The sequence below is a fragment of the Microtus pennsylvanicus genome, chromosome 1 (assembly GCF_037038515.1).
Source record: "Microtus pennsylvanicus isolate mMicPen1 chromosome 1, mMicPen1.hap1, whole genome shotgun sequence".
NCBI classification, from domain to species: Eukaryota; Metazoa; Chordata; class Mammalia; order Rodentia; family Cricetidae; genus Microtus; species Microtus pennsylvanicus.
The window spans coordinates 145,140,327-145,161,223 of NC_134579.1; the positions used below are offsets into that span (position 1 = coordinate 145,140,327).

General features: G+C 37.8%; 1 protein-coding gene across 1 annotated transcript; it reads left to right on the forward strand.

Annotated features, from left to right (window-relative positions):
- The first annotated feature begins 212 nt into the window (after positions 1-212).
- On the forward strand, positions 213-19,880 carry LOC142860324 (sulfotransferase 2A1-like). Its single transcript, XM_075991430.1, has 6 exons — positions 213-422; positions 1,658-1,866; positions 3,662-3,788; positions 9,567-9,661; positions 16,446-16,623; positions 19,692-19,880. Exons 1-6 carry the CDS (start codon positions 290-292, stop codon positions 19,802-19,804), a joined length of 855 nt encoding a protein of 284 aa, XP_075847545.1. The 5' UTR covers positions 213-289; the 3' UTR covers positions 19,805-19,880.
- The last annotated feature ends 1,017 nt before the right edge of the window (positions 19,881-20,897 follow it).

The window sequence follows — 20,897 nt, forward strand, 5'->3', positions numbered from 1 at the left end:
TTCTATGACCTAGCACTTATTATTGAGTTTCTAGTTTGGAGTCATGAACTCAGGCTCAGAAATGCTCAAGAGTGAACTCTGTATGAGTTCACAATTGCTTAATACAACAACCTTTGACTTATTGTTACAATATCTCTTTCTTCCTCTCAGTAGTTAGTTTTGGAATGAACTATGGGCTGTTAATGATTTCTTTTCGCTGTACTATAAATGTTAGCTCTCAAGATTATCTAGAAGCTGTACAGGTGGCTAAAGGTGGAATCCTAACAGCACCCACAAAGAACTCTTGGCCATGTCAGACTACCTTTGGTATGAAGGAATACCTTTTCCTGCATTCGGGATTGAAAAAGAAATACTTAAAGAAATCGGTGATAAGTTTGTGGTTAGAGATGAAGACACAATCATGTTGACTTACCCCAAATCAGGTAAGGACTGTTAGTGAGAATGATCTTGAGGAAGGTTGGGACATTGATCCTCATTAATTTAGGCAATGAGTGGAGTGTCCTGTATATCATCAGATGTTTAAAATACCTGTGGGTAAGGAGAGCTGTGTGTCAGCACATTCACACTCAGAGAAAGACTTTAGCCTGCTATGTGTGGTCGAAGATCAGTTAAGAAAAGAGAGCAATGTTGCCTTAACCTCTCTTAGGATTAGTTGGCTGGGAGTGTTGTGGATGAAATGGTAGGAGGGGAGGGAGTGGGAATTTGGGTTGGTATTTTTTTTTTTTAAATCTAGTAGTTATTTTTTAAGAAAAGAAAGAAAAAAGAGAGCAATGTCAATGGATGCTAAGGCAGACTCTGGCATTGTTGTGTTTCTGTGTAGAAAAGTGAGTGAAAGAGGGAGAATCATGAAAATAAAAAAAATAACATCAAGAGGAAAAAGTCATGGATATAAGAATATGTGATGGAGAGTAAAATGTCATGGAGAGAATTACCATGGTTCTTGTTCAGGTTGTAGAAAGAGTCTCAAACTCAACGAACCAAAAAGATGCATCATGACTTTTGGGGAAGGGATGTTTGCTGGGTGGAAGAAGCATTGACCAATAGGAAAGTAATAGGTTCCTGACAAGGAATATGCAATAACTTGGAAAATGAAGGACAGTGGAATTCAGGATAAAGATTCAGACAATAGCCTAGGGAAGAAAGGTAGATAAATATCCACTGATAAATGAGCATGCGAACATGGATAGACTGTGTGTGTTAAATAGACAAGAGGGCATTTATTTACCTTAAGGACAAGCAGTACTCACAGACACACTGCAGGATGGATGCATCTCAAGGGCATTGTATTAAAAGAAGGGAGCTCATCTAGATTTTTTCGTGCAAGCTAGAACAGATTTTATAACTTCATCCCTGTGAAATATCTGGGATATTCAAATTCACTGCACCAGAATGTAGACTGATGATGGCCCAGGACTGCTGGGGATGTTCAGGAAGCAGGTGAAGTTTACTGAGTATAATCTCCGTTTTTCCAAGTGCAGCATTGGGGATGTGCTAGATCAATGTACTTTGTGCTATTGGTGATGTAGACATTGTGAACACCACAGGTCTCTGTACTTGGAAACAGCTGTACTGTAAATAGTGTGACTATAAATTCTCCTTGAGGCTTTTTAACAAATAATGTTGAAATTACTCACCATCAATTTTTCTTCTTGTTCAGGAACTAACTGGCTGATTGAGATTGTCTGCTTGATTAACACCAAGGGGAATCCCCAGTGGATTCAATCTGAGCCCATCTGGAAACGCTCACCCTGGGTAGAGTCTGAAGATGGATATCAAACTTTAATCAATAAGGAAGGATCACGCCTCATCAGCTCTCATCTTCCCTTCCATCTTTTTCCCAAGTCTTTCTTCAGTTCCAAGGCCAAGGTCAGTATCCAGTGATTGAGAAATCCCTGATCAAATGCTCATTGAACTTATTCTACCATGACAGACCCTGGAGCTCTTGTTTAAATGGACTCTGATTTTGTAGGTTGAGGGAGGAAAGCTGGGATTCTCATTCACTAGGTCAGACTAAATCAAAGTACCATGATGTCAATCACCACACAGTGGTCCTGGCAGGTATATGACATAAAGTGGAACAACATATTAGAGCATCAAGGAACTACATATACAGGTCAAATAGAGTTAAAATTCTAGTGTACTGAATTTTACTGTTTTTCTGTCACCAAAGCCATTAATTAATTAATTAGCTAATCTTGATTCTATAAATACCCCAACACAGTGGGTGAATCACCCAACACAGACTACCTCATAGGTCAAACAGCATGAACAGGCATTGAAACATGTAGATGTTCAACAGTTATGGCTCATCTGTATCCACTATGTCTTTTTGGGTCTAGCTGTCCATTGAGATCCGTAACCACAGGAATCACCCATGTTCCTGAGAGAGGAACTACAGAAAGGATCAGAAATATTCATAGCTTCTTGTTAGTAAGAACATTTACTGGAAGTCCCTCCACCACAGAACTTAATATTATTTTATGCTTAAACTACAAAGACAGTCTTAGAGGAACTATCTCTCTTAAAAATATCACAATTGAGTTATGACCATTCAAAAATATGTGTTTGTATCTTATCTGAATTTGGCAAACTCTTGACTGGAGAAATTGAGGCATAAAGAGATAAATTCTTGAATAATGTCACAAAGGCATTGGTTCAAAATATAAGTATCCTTTTATTAAATTTATTAATTATAATTTATTTCTTATATATTTGAGATTATAATTTAATTATATACATCACTCCCCCATCCCCTTCCTCCACACTCATTTATATAGCCCTCCTTTTTCTCTTTCAAATTTATGGGCTTTTTTCATTGATTGTTATTGTACATGTATATTTATACATATTTACATATTTATAAATACTTAACTACAATCAGCTCTGTCTGTACAATGTTCCTTGTCTGTATGTTTTCTGGGATGAGCGTTCAGAATTATGTGACCAATAGTTATGCTTTCCCCAAAGGAAATTGTTTCCTCTGACTCTCTTCATTTCTTAGTTTCCTGTAGGTCTTTGTTTTCACCACTGGTTAATGGCACATTGGCTTTAAGCTCTGCACCATGACTGTTTTGAGGGTTATATTTGGCAGCTATAGTTACAGAAACCAAAACGTTTGTCATATCGCAGATTGATTGAGCACAGTACTCAATATTCTGTGTAGATAAGTTGCTCTTTAACAGCAGGTGGATGATATTTCACACTGTGAGATATTGTTCTTTACAACTATAGAATCAGTGTTGGATTTTTTTTTTTGGTTTTTCGAGACAGGGTTTCTCTGTAGCTTTGGTGCCTGTCCCGGAACTAGCTCTTGTAGACCAGGCTGGCCTCAAACTCCCAGAGATCCACCTGCCTCTGCCTCCCGAGTGCTGGGATTAAAGGCGTGAGCCACCACCGCCCGGCGAGTGTTGGATTTTTATTATTGTTTTTGTTTTTTACAGTTTTAGTGACCTCAGTCATTTTGCTGTTATGTATTTGTAAATCAAATTAAAGTCTGAAAGAGGATCTTGACTATATTGTACTTAAGTATGATTTTTCCAAATAAAAGTAACAAATGTCTTTGGAAACTTCATGATATTTGATTGACATTTTATATAAATTGTTCCAGCTAAAAGTGGTGAATGACTATATTGACCCTCATGTATATATTTTTCCATTTTAGATGATCTATGTCATTAGAAATCCCAGAGATGTTCTTGTGTCTGGTTATTTTTTCTTGCATAAGACAAACCTTATTAAGAATCCAGAATCTCTGACAAATTACTTTGAATGGTTCCTCAAAGGAAATGGTGAGTATCCTATTAAATATAGGAGTTGCTATAGGCTCAAAGACATTTATTTCATGTTATTACTTTAAAAAATACCAAACCAAATTTCCACTTCTTCTCCTCCTCCCTCTTCCCTTCCAGTCCTCCACACATCTTCTCCCATCCTCCTCCAATATTAAGAGAGGGCAAGGCACCCTGATCTGTGGAAGGTCCAAGGCCTTCCCCACTACATCCAGGTTGAGCGTGGTATACATCCAAGGAGAAAAGGATCCCCAAAAGCCAGTACATGCAGTAGAGACAAATCCCAGTGCCATTGTCATTGGCCCCTCAGTCTGCCACATCTGTCAACCACATTCAGAGGGACTAGGTTGATCCCATGCTCATTCATTCCCAGTTCAGTTGGAGTTGGTGAGCTCCCATTAGTTCAGGCATGTTGTCTTTTTGGGTGAACCCCTCATGGTCTTGACTTACTTGCTCATACTCTCCCTCCTTCCACTCTTTAACTGGATCTTTGGTGCTCAGTCCAGTGCTCTGATTCAGGTCTCTGTCTCTGTTTCTATCTGTTGTTGGAAAAAGTTTCTATGGTGATGTTTAAGATAATCATCAGTCTGACTACAGGGCAAGACGAGTTGAGACACCCTCTCTATTGCTTAGGGTCTTATCTGGGATCATCCTTGGGGATTACTGGGAATTTTTCTAGAGCCAGGTTTCTTGCTAACCCCAAAATGGTTCCTTCAATCAAGACATTTCTTTTCTTGCTCCCATATCTGTCCTTCCTCCATCTCAACTATCCCATTCCCTCAAGCTCTCCCCAATACTCAACTACTTCCTTTCTCTTCCCCTTCTTCCCTTCCTTCTACTCCCTGCCCTCATGCTCCTAAATTTTGTCACTCAGAATAGTGTTTTCTAATTTCATCCATTTGTACACAAAATTCAAGGTGTCATTTTTACCACTGAGTAAATTTTTACTCTAATGTGTAGATGTGACACACTTTCTTTATCTATTCTTCCATTGATTGGCATCTAGTTTTTTCCCCAGGTTCTGGCTATTACAAATAGTGTTGCTATGAACACAATTGAACAAATGATTTTGTAGTAGGATTGAGAAACTTTTGGGTATTTTCCCAAGAGTCGTATTGCTGGATCATGAGGTAGGTTGACTCTCAATTTTCTGAGAAACCGCTATACTGATTTCAAAAGTTGTTGTACAAGTTTGCATTCCCACCAGCAAAGAATGAGTGTCCCCCTTACTCCACTCCACATCCTCTCCAGCATAGGCTATCATTGGTGATTTTTTTTTGTTTTTTTTTTTTTTAGTTGTTGCAAAAAAATTTTTTTTCTGTCTCCTCCCCGTTTCCCATTTCCCTCCCCCTGCACACAACGCCCCCTCCCCCCATTCCCCTACCCCTGTCCCTCTTTCCCTCACTCCATTCCCCCACCCCTGTCCCTCTTTCCCTCACTCCATTCCCCCTCCCTCTGGAGAATAAAGAGCAGTCCAGATTCCCTGCCCTACGGGAAGTCCAAGGTCCTCCCACTTCTATCCAGGTCCAGGAAGGTGAGCATCCAAACAGGCTAGGCTCCCACAAAGCCAGTTCATGTATTAGGATTGAAACCTAGTGCCATTGTCCTTGGCTTCTCATCAGCCTTCATTGTCTGCATGTTCAGAAAGTCCGGTTTCATCCCATGCTTATTCAGTCCCAGTCCCGCTGCCCTTGGTGAGCTCCCGATAGATCAGTTCCACTGTCACAGTGGGTGGGTGCACCCCTCGGGGTCCTGACTTTCTTGCTCATGTTCTCCCTCCTTTGCTCTTCATTTGGATCTTAGGAGCTCAGTCCGGTGCTCCAATTTGGGTCTCTGTCTCTATCTCGATCCATCGCCAGATGAAGGTTCTAAGGTGATATACAAGATTTTCATCAGTATGGCTATAGGATAGGGTCATTTCAGGTTCCCTATGGTGTTTTTGATCTTAGCCATTCTGACAGTTGTAAGATGGTATCTCAGAGTTGATTTGTTTTGCATTTCCCTGATTGCTGAGGAAGTTGAACATGTCCTTAAGTATTATTGGACCATTTGATATTCTTCTGTAGAGAATTCTCTGTTTAGTTCAGTACCCCATTTTTAATTGGGTATTTAAATTTTTAATATCTAATTTCTTGAGATCTTTATATATTTTATATTTATATATAAAATATATAAAAAATTTATATTTCCCACAAAGCCAGTTCGTGTCGCATTCTTTAATGTTTAATTTGTTTAACTCTGTGAAGCTGTGAAACTTTGCCTGTCTAAAACACCTGATGTTCTAAGAGAGAGCTAAGCAGGCAATATTGAGGCAGGAAAAAAGGATAGGCAGGGCTGGTAGGCAGAGAGAATAAATAGGAAGAGAGCTCATGGAAAAGAGATGGGGGAGAAAGGAAAGGAGATTGACTTCTGGGTCTAGTAACCCAGCTACATAGCAAGTCACAGAGTAGGGAAGAAAGAAAAGACATGCAAGAAATAGGAAAAGGTAAAAGCCCAATGACAAAAATGATGGATGGGATAATTTTATTTTTTGACTAGAAAAAAAGCGAAGCTAAGGCTGGCATTTATAAGAAAGAATAAGTCTCCATGTCTGATTTATTTGTGAGATGTGAGGCAGACCCCCCCAAAAGGAAAGAAAAAAAAAGAGTAAAACAGCCAACAATGTTTAGGCATTGGGCATTCCAACATAGGGCTAGAATAAAAGAAAATCCAATAGCAGAGAGAAAAGTTTTGGTTTTGCTTACAACTCCAGGTTACAGTTTATTGCTGGAAAGTTTTGGTAGGAAATTAAAGCACTACATTTCACAGTCAAGGGCAGAGAGACAATATGTTTGCCCTGCTCTCTTGCTTGCAGCTAACTTTCTCTTCCCTACTTTTCTACACTATGATGAGTAGGGAATTATGCTGCCCACATTGTGTCCCACCTTTCTGCATTATTAATGAACTATAAGAACAACCTTTCAAAGCCATGCCCACAGATCAATGTAATCTAGAATATTTTTCATTCAAATTCTCTTTCAAGATTAGTTATATGTTGTGTTAAGTTAACATTAAAAGTTACTAAACATAACATCTCTTTTCTTATCATGGGATATGATAATAAAAATGTTTTTTATACCTTTGAAACTTGCATTTCATCTTTTCATAGAGGGACAGATATCTTGTAATTCCTACTCCTGTCTTTTTATTATAACAACTTTGTTCTTAATGAATTTTCCCAAGTCCCTCACCGTGCCTTCATACTGTGATATATTTTTCTTCAAAAATATCTTTTTTATTATGATCTGGGGTGTGTGTGTGTGTGTGTGTGTGTGTGTGTGTGTTGTGCATGTGTGTGCTAGAGTGCCTCTGTGTGTACACACATCTCACAGAACTTTTGTGAGAACATAAGAACAACTTTGTGGAGTCAATTGTCTACTCTTATTATATGGGTTACAGAGACAGTTTAATCATCAGGAGTATATGGTAAGTACTTTTTTACCTGTTGTTCTCATAGTGCCACCATTTAATTTTGTATCTGTATTTTCTTCATTTCAAATTTATTTGTTGTGTAGACCATTTGTGCTAATTTTTACTTTTCCTGGTGCAATAAAATTGTTTTTATAAATTACTTTTCATAATTATGTAATTAGGGGCTATGGAGATCCTTCAGTGATTAAAAGAACTTGTGGCTTTTTAGAGGAGGGGAGTTTGTTTCCAGAACCCACATCAAGTGGCTCCCAATTTTTCATATCTCTAGCTTGAGGAGAAATGGCATCCTTCTAATATCTGTGGGCACATACACACACATACACACACACACTCATATGCATGTGAAAATGCACAAACATATGTAAAAATAAAAATAAAATAAATCTTTTAAAAATTATTTCATTAAGTACAAGTTTCTAAAGCCTTTCATGTTTTCTGAATGTTAATGTATAACATTCTCTCCCTCTCTCTCTCTCCCTCTCTCTCTCTTTCTCTCTCCATCTTTCATTTCCACTACCTCTCCTTTTTCCCAACCTTTCTCTACCTCAACCTGATGATATATTCCCCTCTTTCTATTGATTGATATGATTAGTAACACTATCATGCAATCTTAATGCATACCTTCATAGCATTTCACTCAACCTGTTGCTGTTCTGATAGGAGTCATTTTCACAACATCATATAAGTTATCATTCTTGCCAACTCTGTCATTGAACCTTTTTTGTCCCACTAGAACACTTGACCAGGAGGCAGGTACTTTCTTGCTTGCTTATTGACCATTGCTCTCCCACTAACTCTCAGACCTTGTGAATTATTGTTGTTGGATACAGCCACTAGGTCTCATAACTTGATATATATCAATTAAAGTGTAAGAAAATAATATATTCAGGCTGAGTAATATGGTAAAAGCTTTCACTCATGACATTTATGGGATGAATAAAGTGGATCAATAGTTCAAGTAATCCTTTTCTACAAAACAGACAGAGAGCCTTCCTGACATATACTTTGTAATCCCAGCCTCCAAATAAACACATTATCTTTAAAAATGACCTCTAAAGCAGAACAACTGTTAATTATCAGCAACGTATATGTCATTGGCTTATTTTTGATGCTCTCACTAACATGCTTTTTGTTTTTGTTTTTTTTGCTTATTTTCAGACATGATCAGGTGTATCTCAAGTTGGCCACTAATTCACAATGTAATGGAAAATGACATTGAAGCTCTAGTCTTCCCTTGACTCTAACTCCTGAGATTTAGTATTTCAAATGTATGCCACCACTTCTGGCTTGGCTTTTAACCTTTTTTGATGGGCATAGGTGTGTGTGTCCATGATTGTATGGAAACAAATGTGTGACTATGTCTGTTCTTGATCCAAAGCTTGAATGTGGAAGACAAGCAACAACCTTAGGTGTTGAACCTTAATTTCTATTATGTTCAATAGTTCCTGAGTATTCAAACTGAGGTGCTCATACTTACAAGTTAAATGCATTCCACTGAGCCATCACCTGAGACCAGCTTTCAATCTCTTTAAGTGACTTAATTCTGCCAATTCTTGTGGAATTCACTTTCTCTTTACAACTTCTCGGTAGGTCATTTACCCTCAGCTTTCAATTAAATCTTAGAATCCTTGAATTCATATATTCTACTGCTCTTACCCTGACTTAACTCTTACCTTCTTTCCTGATTTGATTCAGTTATTTCTTCAGATAATGGGTAACAGTGCAGGTGTGAAATGGAGGCTGAGACAAGAAGAGAGTGCACTAGACCAGGATCTATTGTGAACACATCACAATAGCCTTAGGAATGTAAATGAAGTTTGGATGTGAAGGTGGATGTCTATGCTTGGAAGGTCTCTACTTGTCTGTGTTTTGGAGGCTTGGGTGTTGAAGAGTGACTATTGAGTTGGGGGTTACTTAGAGGGGGAAGCCAGTAGAAGGTGATCTCCCTCATAATTACTTAAGATATGATGGAATTAAAATAGTGCAAACCTGACCATGTCCAGAAACCTCTGGCTTACTATATTGGTGTGATTTCTTTTCCCCAAACACATGCCTCAGTCATTGATACCCAACAAGAGGATGTCTCCTCATGGCTTCAGTGGTACAGCAGTGGGGTGATGAGCTTACTAGTGTTCTTGATTTTATCAGCTCATTGTAGTGTTTGCATCATTTTTTACATTGAATATTGTAAATGTCAGTTTGATTTTTCTTAATAGAGATATCTACCATTTGCATGAAAGTGCAGAATATCAGGAAGTGCTCACTTTTATTCTTTGTAACCAACAATTTCTTCCCCCCTTCACACAGTTATATTTGGATCATGGTTTGAGCACACCCGTGCCTGGCTGTCCATGAGAGAAAGGGACAACTTCCTGCTTTTGAGCTATGAAGACCTGAAACAGGTAACCAACATTCTTATTTCAACCACAAACCCTCTCACAAACCCACCCCATGGAGCACCCCACATTCCTCAGTGTTGCCCTGTCAGTGTTAGGCTCATGAACACTCAATAAAAGTTAGGTTATTGCTTATGTCCTTTATTGACCTGCATCTGACATTTCCTCTCCAACCTCCTAGTCCATTTTCCATGTCTTCTTTACCCTACTTTACCTTGAGAAAGGGAGGGGTAGCTCACACTTGCACTACAGGTTTTTAATTCTGTCTAGGCAGCACATTTGATACATCTGATAATGCAGTGGTCAGTGGTTAGAGGGGATAGTAATGTTATTCTACTGTTGTGCCAAAATGTATGTCATCTACCCATGAGTACAAGAAGAGAGATAAAGAAGAAAACCATCAGTGAGTTCTGGGAGAATACAAATACTGAAGTTACAGGAACAGTACTGAGTGCTCCACAAATCTGACTGGACATCTAGTTTTCTTTTATAGCTAAGTTCTTCTCTACTATAGGTCCAAAGCAGTTTATTTATTAATGGTAATCACAACATAATGAGGGAAATCCCACATCATTCACTTTGTTCTTTCTATAACTGCCTGAGTTGTAGGTTTGTTCAATATACCTGTAATATACTTTATGTTATAATAAGCAAAAAACCTGTTTCATTTCTTAGAGACATATGCTGAGTCATTATCTGTCTTTATTTGTACAGGTATAACATGATAGCCATAATTTCTAATAAATGTGTGATTACTGAAAGAGCCTTTCCTGCGCTCAAGGCAGTTGCCCATTGAAAACCTGAATAAGTGTCAATGGTGTGGTGTACATATTTTAATTTTCCAAATTCTGTAAAGTGGAACACACCCATCTGACAGATCTCATTCCTTTGAGTACCCTTTGTGTTACTCCCTGCAGGTAATGGTATTTGGTCATAGAAAGAGAAATTAGGATATCTCTTTATAATCTCTGTAGCTTGTTGACATGTAATAGAAATCTTTCTTTAAACCTCTGCTATTGACATGATGTTTTTGTGAAATTCTGAGGCCTTCAGCACACTTACAACCAATAATCAATTTCTGCATTACCTTGTGCTAGAGGACTTAACAGACTCATATGGGATCGGATTTGTGTTATTTATATGGGACAAAGCCTATTCCTGATTATGTTTTGAACCTGAATGAATAATAAAGTTGAATCTGTATCATATGGTATTACTTCATTGGTTTCAATATGCAAGACAACTCTTTCTGCATACTGCAAATCAGTAACTATATTAAGAGGTTCTTTAAAATCCCTTAGTGCCATGAGAATAGCATATATTTCTTGGGCAGAATTATAAGGGCTTTGTTCTATCTTACTTAATTCTTCTGATTTGTAACCTGCATTTCCTGGTTTATTTGCATCAGTATAAAATGCATTGATCCAGTTATTGGTGTGTCATGTACAATTCAGGGAAGGATCCTAGTAGTTCTCTTTATAAGATTAATTCTATCACTTTTGGGATAATTGCTATTAATTTCTACCAAAAATTAGTATAAGTTCTTTGCCATGATTCATTGTCTTCCATTTTTTTAAAAAATTTCATCAATAGAAAAGACGCTATAATCTCTGTTGCCAACTACTCCTGAATATGAAGACTGTCTTGAAGTGGCTGATAAATCCAATGCCATTACTTTAAATAAATTTAATTTTTTCCTCTCCTAGTTGGTATAAATGACAGCTCAGCTATTAACATTTTTCGTTGTCTGATATTTTCATTCATTTATTCATTTGTTCATATTTTAAAAATATAACAAAATAAAATCCAATATGATGAGCTAATATGTCCAACCTCACAGTTGGACAAGACAAACCAACAGAAAGAAAGCAACACAAGAAAAGGCACAAGCTGTGGCCCAGATATTCATACATTCAGGAAGTTCATAAAATCACTAAACTGGAAGTCCCAATATATAATCAGAGGATTGGTGCAGACTAGTATGGCAATATTCATGCTGCTCCAGTCTGTGGGTTCATATGAGTTTTTCTCATGCTGATGTGGAGAGCCTTGTGTTCTTGGAGTCCTCCCTCTTCTGTTGCAGGAGCTCCTTCTGCTCCTTCAGCCAATAGCCGCTGAGATACCAGCCCATTGGTGTGTGGTCTCTCTCCCTTTAAAAAAGCGGCCACTTCCCTCTGCTCTCTCTCTGGCTTCTTCTTCTTCTTCTTCTTCTTCTTCTTCTTCTTCTTCTTCTTCTTCTTCTTCTTCTTCTTCTTCTTCTTCTTCTTCTTCTTCTTCCTCTTCCTCTTCCTCTTCCTCTTCCTCTTCCTCTTCCTCTTCCTCTTCCTCTTCCTCTTCCTCTTCCTCTTCCTCTTCCTCTTCCTCTTCTTCTTCTTCTTCTTCTTCTTCTTCTTCTTCTTCTTCTTCTTCTTCTTCTTCTTTCTCTTAGATCTCAAGGGAGGTATTTGGTGGAGACATCTCATGTAGGGATGATTGTTCAAAAGTATCTCACTCTGTGTATTGTCTGTGGATCTCTATATTTATTCTCAACTGTTTCAGGAGACAGCTACTCTGATAATGTTTGAACAAGGCACTAATTTGAGCATGGCAGAATATCATTAGAAGTCATTTTGTCACTAACACTTTTATTTTTTTATTTTTTATTTTTGTCACTAACACTTTTAAACCAGTATTATTTTGTTTTACCCTTGGTCCCCCAGCTATCTATTCTCTGGTCACCAAAGCAGCATCAGGTATGGGTTCCATCTCAGGAAATAGTCCTTACATAAGACAAGTTGTTTGTTGGTTACTTGCATCAGCTTTCTGCCCTAACATATCTTGCAGGTAGGACATCATTGTAGATCAAAGGATTTGTGACTGGCTTCATATGTACATTTCTCTTTGGATAATGTGCAGAGTACCTTCCTGTAACAAAGGTGCTGTAAAGTAGGGGTGGAAACTCACTGCATAGTCTCCAGTCCAGCATCTCAAAATTCGATGAGTTATGGAGGTGTTGTCTTGAGCAATAGGGACTTACTGTCACTTTGTGGAATGCAACCTTGTTTAGGGGTTCTCCCATGAGATCTCTTTGTCCACCTACTCAATTACATGTAACCCTATCTCAGTACTAGAAGCTTCTTTGGTGACAAGACATGGCCATTTCAGACACAATTGTCCCCCATTGTTAGGTTATATTATTTGAATTGCCTTTAGATAGATGGATAGATAGATAGGTAGACAGACAAATAGATAGATAGATAGACAGATAGGTAAGTAAGTAGGTAGGTAGGTAGATAGATAGATGATAGAGTTTTTACTCTATTAGGTTGCATATTTTCCCTCATATATCCCTTAATTTTAGCTGTCTCTCTCCACATTAACTCCCTCAAGCCTCTCTGTTTTCCACTCCTCACTTGGTCCTCCCATTCCAGCCGTAATCCATTTATCCATTCATAATTTGTATTCTGGAGCCTAGGCAGTTTGGATGCTCACCTTAGGAGACCTGGATAGAGGTGGGCGGTCCTTGGGCTTCCCACAGGTCAGGGAACCCTGATTGTTCTTCGAGCACATGAGGGAGGGGGACTTGTTCGGGGCAGGGGGAGGGAAATGGGAGGCAGTTGCGGGGAGGAGGCGGAAATCCTTAATAAATAAATAAATTAAAAAAAATAATTTATATTCTGTGTTTAGATTTTTTATAGTTATCATATTTTGGGGTACTTTATTTCCCAACTCAATCTATAGGGTATTCTGTATGATTCTTTTACTGTGATAGAAATCTCATTTATGTTACAGAAATTTTCTTCTGAGTTTATTGAAAATATTTTCTGTGCCATTAACTTTGTTTTTTCTTTTTCTTCCTCTATTCCTATTATTAAACTCGATCTTTTAATAGTATCCCAGGTATCCTGATTGTTTTGTGACAGGAGCTTTTAGGTTTAGGTCAAATTTTCTTTGACAAATGTATCCATTTTTCATCTATGTTGGCTTCAATGCTTAAGAATCTCAAATCCATCTCACCTATTCTGTTCATGAAGCTCACCTCTGAGGGTCCTTTTCAACTTCCTAAATTTTTCTTTTTCAGATTTCCTTCATTTTCAGTTTTCTTGATTAATTCTATTTCCACCTTCAAGTCTTGAATAGTTTTATTCATTTCTTTCCAAAGTTTGTGTTTTGAAAGATTTTTAAATGGAATTTATTTATTTCTTGTTTTTAGGTTTTTTTCTTGCTCTATAGCTACATTGAAATCATTAGGAACTGCTGTAGTAGTGTTGCTGGCCTCCAGTGAAGACATATTCTCCAGGATGATATTTATTATATTTTTAGGCTGTAATCTATGCTTCTGAGATTAGGGAAATTTTAATTCTAAGTGCTGATATCTGGTCCTGTCTGTGTTGCATTGGTGCTTCCTTCATTATTCTTTTGACCTGTTTGATACTTAGACAGTGTGGTGGCTCTGTGTTGCCTGGGATCCTGATCAGTGTGGCCACTGGAAATGCCAGGTAAAATGTGTGTCTGGATATAGGAAGCTGGCACATATAATTGGGAATGTGATAAGGGGGCAGAAGAAAGTCCACAGGAGGGAAACAAGCAATTTTTCACAGAATCTACTCAGTCACCTAGAAATGGGGCCACTGAGGATAGACCACAGCAGAAAGTTTGATAAAAACCTGTGAATGAGACTAAGGTTTGGAATTGGAAGAATGGAGGGAGTAAGGAAGATCTGCAGTTAGCCCACTTGCTTTCCTGTTAGAGTGGCATATGGGTTCGTAGAGTGTCTTCTGAATTTTAGGGCTCAGACAAAGCAATGAGTAGGGAGAAGGAACTTTGGAGTTTCAGATCTGTTTTATCCACTTGCAGCAGTAGCATTTGTGGGAGGGATGCTGAACCAGGTATTCTACACAGAGCTGGGAATGAGACTAGGAGACTGGACTTGGAGTAACAAATGTGGAGGTGAAGATCTGCATTTAGCCAAATTGCTTCTCTGACTATCTTGGCTTGTGAGTTCCAAGGGAATTCTTGGTGGAGGTAAAGTGTAGAACAATGCAATGAGTTGGGATAGGAATGTTAGGAGTGGTCTATGAGATCTACTAGAGATGTAGGTGGATAATTAAGATGTTCTGATGCATAGTAGGGGTAACATTGGGGCATTGGTTTCAAAGTAATGAGGGATAGGTGATGATCTGCAATTAACTTACCTTGTCCCTAGCCAGAGTCATTGGTGAGTTCAAAGATAGAACTTTTAGATTTGTGTGTTGGGATAGTACATTGAGCTGGAGCAGTGAAGTTAGAAGAACATCTGTGAGATGTACTCTAGATAGGGGAAATAGCCACAGATTTTTCTGTGGCCAAAGTGGGGATGAGACTGGAGGATTGGGTCTAGAGGGGCACAGGGAAATGTAAAATCTGCAGCCAGCCTACCTGCATCCCTGACAAAAGTCAGAAAAAGCATTTTTTAGTGAAAAATATAATGAAGCAACAAAAACAGGAAAATTGGATCAAAGAAAAAAAACTTGGTTCCTCAATGTTTTCGTCCAGGAACAGAAAGTTTCCATTTATGTAGCAACACCAAAGACTACTTGCCTTTTTAAAATCTTTTACTTTCTCATTTATTATTTATTTTAAATAAATTTAATAAATAAATTAAATAAGATTCATTATTATCCAGCTGTATCTGCTGCATGGTAGTGCAGTTTTCCATAAGTCTCCTGTTTACAAACTTCAACACATTATTTTCTGTTATTGCCCTGATTGTTTATGTTCCCATAAAATATTATGAATCTGTGAAAAATATGTAATAAAAGTTTGGCACCAATAATACCCTTAGAGTTCCACGAAAAAGGCTAGAATTCAAAGCAAAGTCTTCACTATTCCAAGCTTCTGCCTTCTTATGACTGTCTTCTTTGATTAACAATTGGGACAGCGCACATTTGTGATTCCAGCGTATGGGTATCTGAAGCAAGAAGAATATGAATGTGATGGATATCTTAATTATAGTATGATAACATAACTCAAAACAGAATAAAAGCTCCCTGAAATACCCCCAAGTAATGAATATTGACATCATTCTTATGAAAGTGCTACAAAACTCTATTATTCTCAGTTACCCATAGGAAACAGTATTATATGGTGTAAACATTAACTTCTCTCAAAATCTTTGTGCACACTGCCTTCATTCCCATTTATCACTATTTGAAAGTATCTCTCTAAGTGTCTTTAAATGCTCGGGCAAGTGGGGTATGGTGGTGCACACCTTAAATGCCAGCACTTAGGAGGCAAATTCAGGTGGTGGATCCTTTACCTATTTGAGCTTGAGGTCAATCCAGTCTCCATATCAAGTTCCATCCCACCAAACAAGGCTGCATAGTGAGACCCTGTCTAAAGGAAAAAATATCCCAGTGCATTTAGTGGGCGTGTTGGCATGCATCTGTGAACACAACTTTACAGAATTGGAAACTGGAGGATCACATGTTCCAGGCCTTCATCTATTACAAAGTAAGTTTAAGAACAGCCTTGGTATGTGAGATCCTGTCTCTAGTATCCTCTCCTCCCTAAAAGAAATCAGTCTCTGTCTTTTAGGTCCAGACATCAGACACATTGCCAGCCCCACTCATTATAAAATGCTGTGTGTGTGACTTCTGCCATCTGTAAATGCCCTGTTTCTTTCCTCAAATCTTTCAATGCTCTTTCATTTCACGGTGTCATTTCTTTCTCCATGCCCCCTTTTCAGTGTCCATCCACAGTTAACTTCTCTGCATCTGTTCTCTCAGATCTCTCTGTTCATTAGCATCTTTTTTGTTTCTTCTCTTTTTAGGATACAAGAGGAACTATTGAGAAGATCTGTGACTTCCTAGGAAAGAAATTAGAGAAAGATGAGCTGGATCTGGTCCTCAAGTACAGTTCCTTCCAAGTCATGAAAGAAAATAAAATGTCCAATTTTAGCCTCGTCCCAGAAGATTTGATTACTAATGGTTTGCATCTTATGAGGAAAGGTAAAGAAAATTATATCTAGCTTCAAAATATGTCAGAGTATGTGGAGAGCTTGTTGTTTCAATGAGGCTGTAAGAAAGTTGGGAATGTTTCAAAAGTCATTGCTCATTACAACATAGTTTCTTACAGACCTTGCAATGGAATCTTTCCATGTTGATGATGTGGCTTTCAGGAACTCTGAAAAAGAATTGACTTGTTGTGGGAGAGTATCTTGGCATTGCATATGTCCAGTACCCTCAATATAAAATGAAGTGTAGACATGTTGCAATGAGGCTCTGTAAGGCTCTCTGTATCTTAGAACTCAACTCTAAAGAAAATGTCAATGCATGGGACCAAAGATATATCTGGGATGATAAACACTGAAATCACTTCCTTCAAAATGATTTGAAAAGATATTGAATATGTCAAGATTGCTGACTCATAGCAGGCTGACTCCAGACCCCATAAAGACAAGGCAAATTATTCACCACTGCTACAATATAATGGTTTTTTCCAACCTAAATTTGAATTGTTTCAGACTCAGGGCTACTCAGTTGGTTCTGAATTGTCTCTCCTGGAATAGTAATATCCATCTTCTCTATGTCTGTGCTACCTCTTAATGCTGGGAAAAAATTGTGGGCATGGTTTCATTGCTTTAAAATTAAGGAGTAACTTTGCCAGAGTAAATAACACCTGGAAACTCACCTACACCTTTTAGCAAATAATTGGTGACATGGAACTCTGCTGAAGAAGGAATTAGTCAGATATCAGGTCTCTGGAGATGAGTACAGAATTTGGGTATAGATGCAGGAATCAGAGAACAATGGATTTCATTTTCTTCTACCAATAATTTAGATACTTCAGCCTTAAACTTCAGGCTTCCTCTATCATAGAGTGGTGGGGCATGAGACCAAAATAGGATTTTTGCTTATTCTATTCCAAAATATAGTATGGCTCATGTATCATATGTCTCAGTAGGATATATTTATATTTATTTACATACACAAATGTGTGTGTGTGTGTGATTGTATGTGTGTATATGTGTGTATTTGTGTACGAATGTCTAAGACATTAATCTTAGAGGCAGAAAAAGATCTAGGGAGAAGCCCACTATCTACAGGCCATAAGAAATGCCAGGTAGAGTCTGAACAAAAATATTTTTGTGAGACTTACAGCTACCAGAACTATTAGGAATTTTCTTACCAACAAGAATTAAGCCATCATGCAGTAGGGTTATCTTGTCCCCTGACACACCAGAGTTTGAGGAGATTTTTAGAAAAAGAAGAAGTATTTACTTGTAAGGTGCACAGGATATTTACATATTCTAACTTAGAACTTCATGTGTGTACCTTCAAAAACATGCTTCTCTTAACTTGACTCATTCACATTGAATTTGAAGTTCTGGTATGTAAGCATCTATTCCGGTTTATTAAAAGCCAGGCGTGCTGTGGGAAAAATTAAAATAACTTGTTCTAAAAGTGATGATAACTATAAAGCTGAGATTAGAAAAGGATACTTATAACTTCCCACCATAACAGATGGCAGTTTTATATTCATATAAATAATGCTATATTATTTGAATATGGTATGTCAATAATTACCATTTAATTATAAATTCTTCATATATATTTTAATAAATACTACTAGAGGCTTAAAATTAACGTACATGATTCTTCCAGAAAATAATGTGATGATCTGGAGAGATGACTCAGAGGTTAAGGACAATGACTGTCCTTCCAGAGGTCCTGAGTTCAATTCCTAGCAACCACATGATGGCTTGCAACCATGGGTAGTAAGATCTGGTGACCTGGCTTTCACAGATACATGCAGGCAGAATGATATATACATAATTAACAACAAATCTTTGATAAAGAATGTAATATGATAAGGAAAAGCCTGACATTTATTGCCAATCTTTTTTGCTTCACCTGAATTCATCAATATCATGCTGGGTAAAATCTCAGGGACTAATTTTTCTGCGTCAGCAAAATGGAACAATGCCAATACCTTCTTCACTCATTCAGGAATGCTTTCAACAAACTCATGTTGAGTACGTTCCCTTTGCCTGATGTGCTTGATTAAATGAAAGCTTTTACAATTTATGAATCATTTTACATTTCAAATATATTAGATTTTGTGCATATATACAAAATAGAAATGAGCATGTCAAAGCATCACAATTATAAAATAAAATACAGCAAGGATAGGGGATTCAGAGTTCTGCTTGGAAGAAAGGAAGAGATGACTACAGTGCCATTACTAAGAAAACAAAAGAACAAAACATAATTATATGGAAGATATGAGCACTCCAGTGTGAAGGTACACACTATGCAATGTGAACAGTTGGACAATTTAACATTACATCTAGAGACATCTTATAATGCAGTTATCAAAACCAAAGTTTGTGAAAAGGACAGAGGATGAAATAATGTAGGTGTGCATACATTACCAAACACCATACTGATTGAAAACAGGAGTCCTGGGACATTCATTGCTGACTGTTTCTGGGTCTCTTACATCGTTACTGTCATGTAGTTCACAACTGTGTGTATCTCCAGCTCCAAGAGATACACTGCCTCTAACTTCTGAAGGTACCTGCTTTCATGTGCACCTATACACATAATTAAAATTAACTTTAAAAGATGTTTTAAACGTTGCTTGCATGCTTCTCAGAACTTCTCTAAGTAAACAATAAAATGTAGAAAGAACAATTGAAGTCAGCTTTGATAATTAAGATAAAAAACTCTGTTGGGATGAACAGTGTGGTGCAATCAGGTATAGTGGGGAGCAGAAATAATCTGGCCATTTAGAGTGTGAGCTAGTGTTGATGCTGTTAGATTTTGTAGTTGACAGGATGGGACAGAATAAAGTGGGTCAATATTTCCACAGAGGTAGAAGTCTGTTTGCATATTATTGCAAGGCATAAGAAGAATTATCTAGGGAGTCACTGGTAGTTTCACTTTATATACTGTTTGTTCCATGTCAAGAATGTGAAGAGTGGATTGAGGGATATGTTAAGCATTTTAAGTTAAGGAGTGATAGTGTTAAGATCATCATTAACCCATCTTTGTGTCTGCTTCACATTTTCTAGGCTCGACCGGAGACTGGAAGAATCACTTTACTGTAGCCCAAGCTGAAGCCTTTGATAAAGTGTTCAAGGAGAAAATGATTGGTTTCCCACCAGAACTGTTCCCATGGCAATAAATTCTTAAAACTTTTAAATCATGTATTTGTAATGTGAATGACTGGGTGTGGTCAAAGAATAAATCCTATAATTGAATTGTGTAGTTCTTTAATCATTAGTAGTAGCAGCAGTGATAATGGTAGTAGGAGTGGAGTAGTGCTAGCTTTATTGTGTGTTTACACATTTCTGTGTGTAGTGCCTTCAGAGGCCAGAAGAGTGCATTGATTCTCATGGAATTGCAGTTACATGATGCTGTAAGCCACCAGCTTTGGTTCCTAGTAACTGAAATCAGATCCTATACAAGGGTAGTACAATGCTCTTGACCTCTGAATCATCTCTGCAGTCCAGATTCTTCGTGTCTTGAGTCATCAAAAACTTTTTTTCTTCATTTATTACTGGTCTGTTATACATTGTTAGCTAACTCTAATTTTATTTATGTAATTCCAGCTTCAAAACAATCCTTGTAATATTTTAATGGTGCAGGAGGTCCTTCTGTATTTGTATTGCTTTAATTGGTTATTAAAGAAACTGCTTTGGCTTAGTTGATAGGGCAGATTTCAGGTAGGCAGGGAAGACAGAACAGATTTCTGGGAGGAAGGGCAATGTGGCAGATGCCATGGTTTTCCTGCCCAAGACCGATGCTGGTTAGACTCATGCTGGTTGGTAATTCACAGTGAAGTGGCGATACCCATTAATGGAGATGTGTTAAACTAATATGTGAGAGGTAGCCAATAAGAGGCTAGAGATAATGAGCCAGGCAGTGTTTAAATGAATACAATTTCTGTGTGGTTTTTTTGGGGGTTAAGCTAGTCGGGCTGGACTGAACAAAGGGGCCCTGTGCTCTTATAACAGAGTGGCACCCAACGTGGTCGACTAACTCTGCATAAAACCTGAGAGGGCTTGAAAAGGAATTCTAGACACACAGAAAAAAAAATCCCAGAGTTTAACATAGCTTTTTGCTGTTTGCCAGCTGTGTCCCATTCTCATTAGCGTTAAGAAAATTCAAGGTTAATAAGGCATTATGCAACTATTTCTGGGGGCATTTTCCATACCTTTCTTTTTATTTAATATATCCTTTATAGTTTGATTTGATCTTTCTATGACTGCTCAACC

What these genes read in the sequence shown, in the direction of transcription:
- LOC142860324 (XM_075991430.1), top strand. Translation starts at nt 290, where the DNA reads ATGTCAGACTACCTTTGGTATGAAGGAATACCTTTTCCTGCATTCGGG. An exon ending in TCTTCAGTTCCAAGGCCAAG is followed by an intron (nt 1,867 to 3,661) that starts GTCAGTATCCAG and finishes TTTCCATTTTAG; the next exon opens with ATGATCTATGTCATTAGAAA. An exon ending in ATGGTTCCTCAAAGGAAATG is followed by an intron (nt 3,789 to 9,566) that starts GTGAGTATCCTA and finishes CCCTTCACACAG; the next exon opens with TTATATTTGGATCATGGTTT.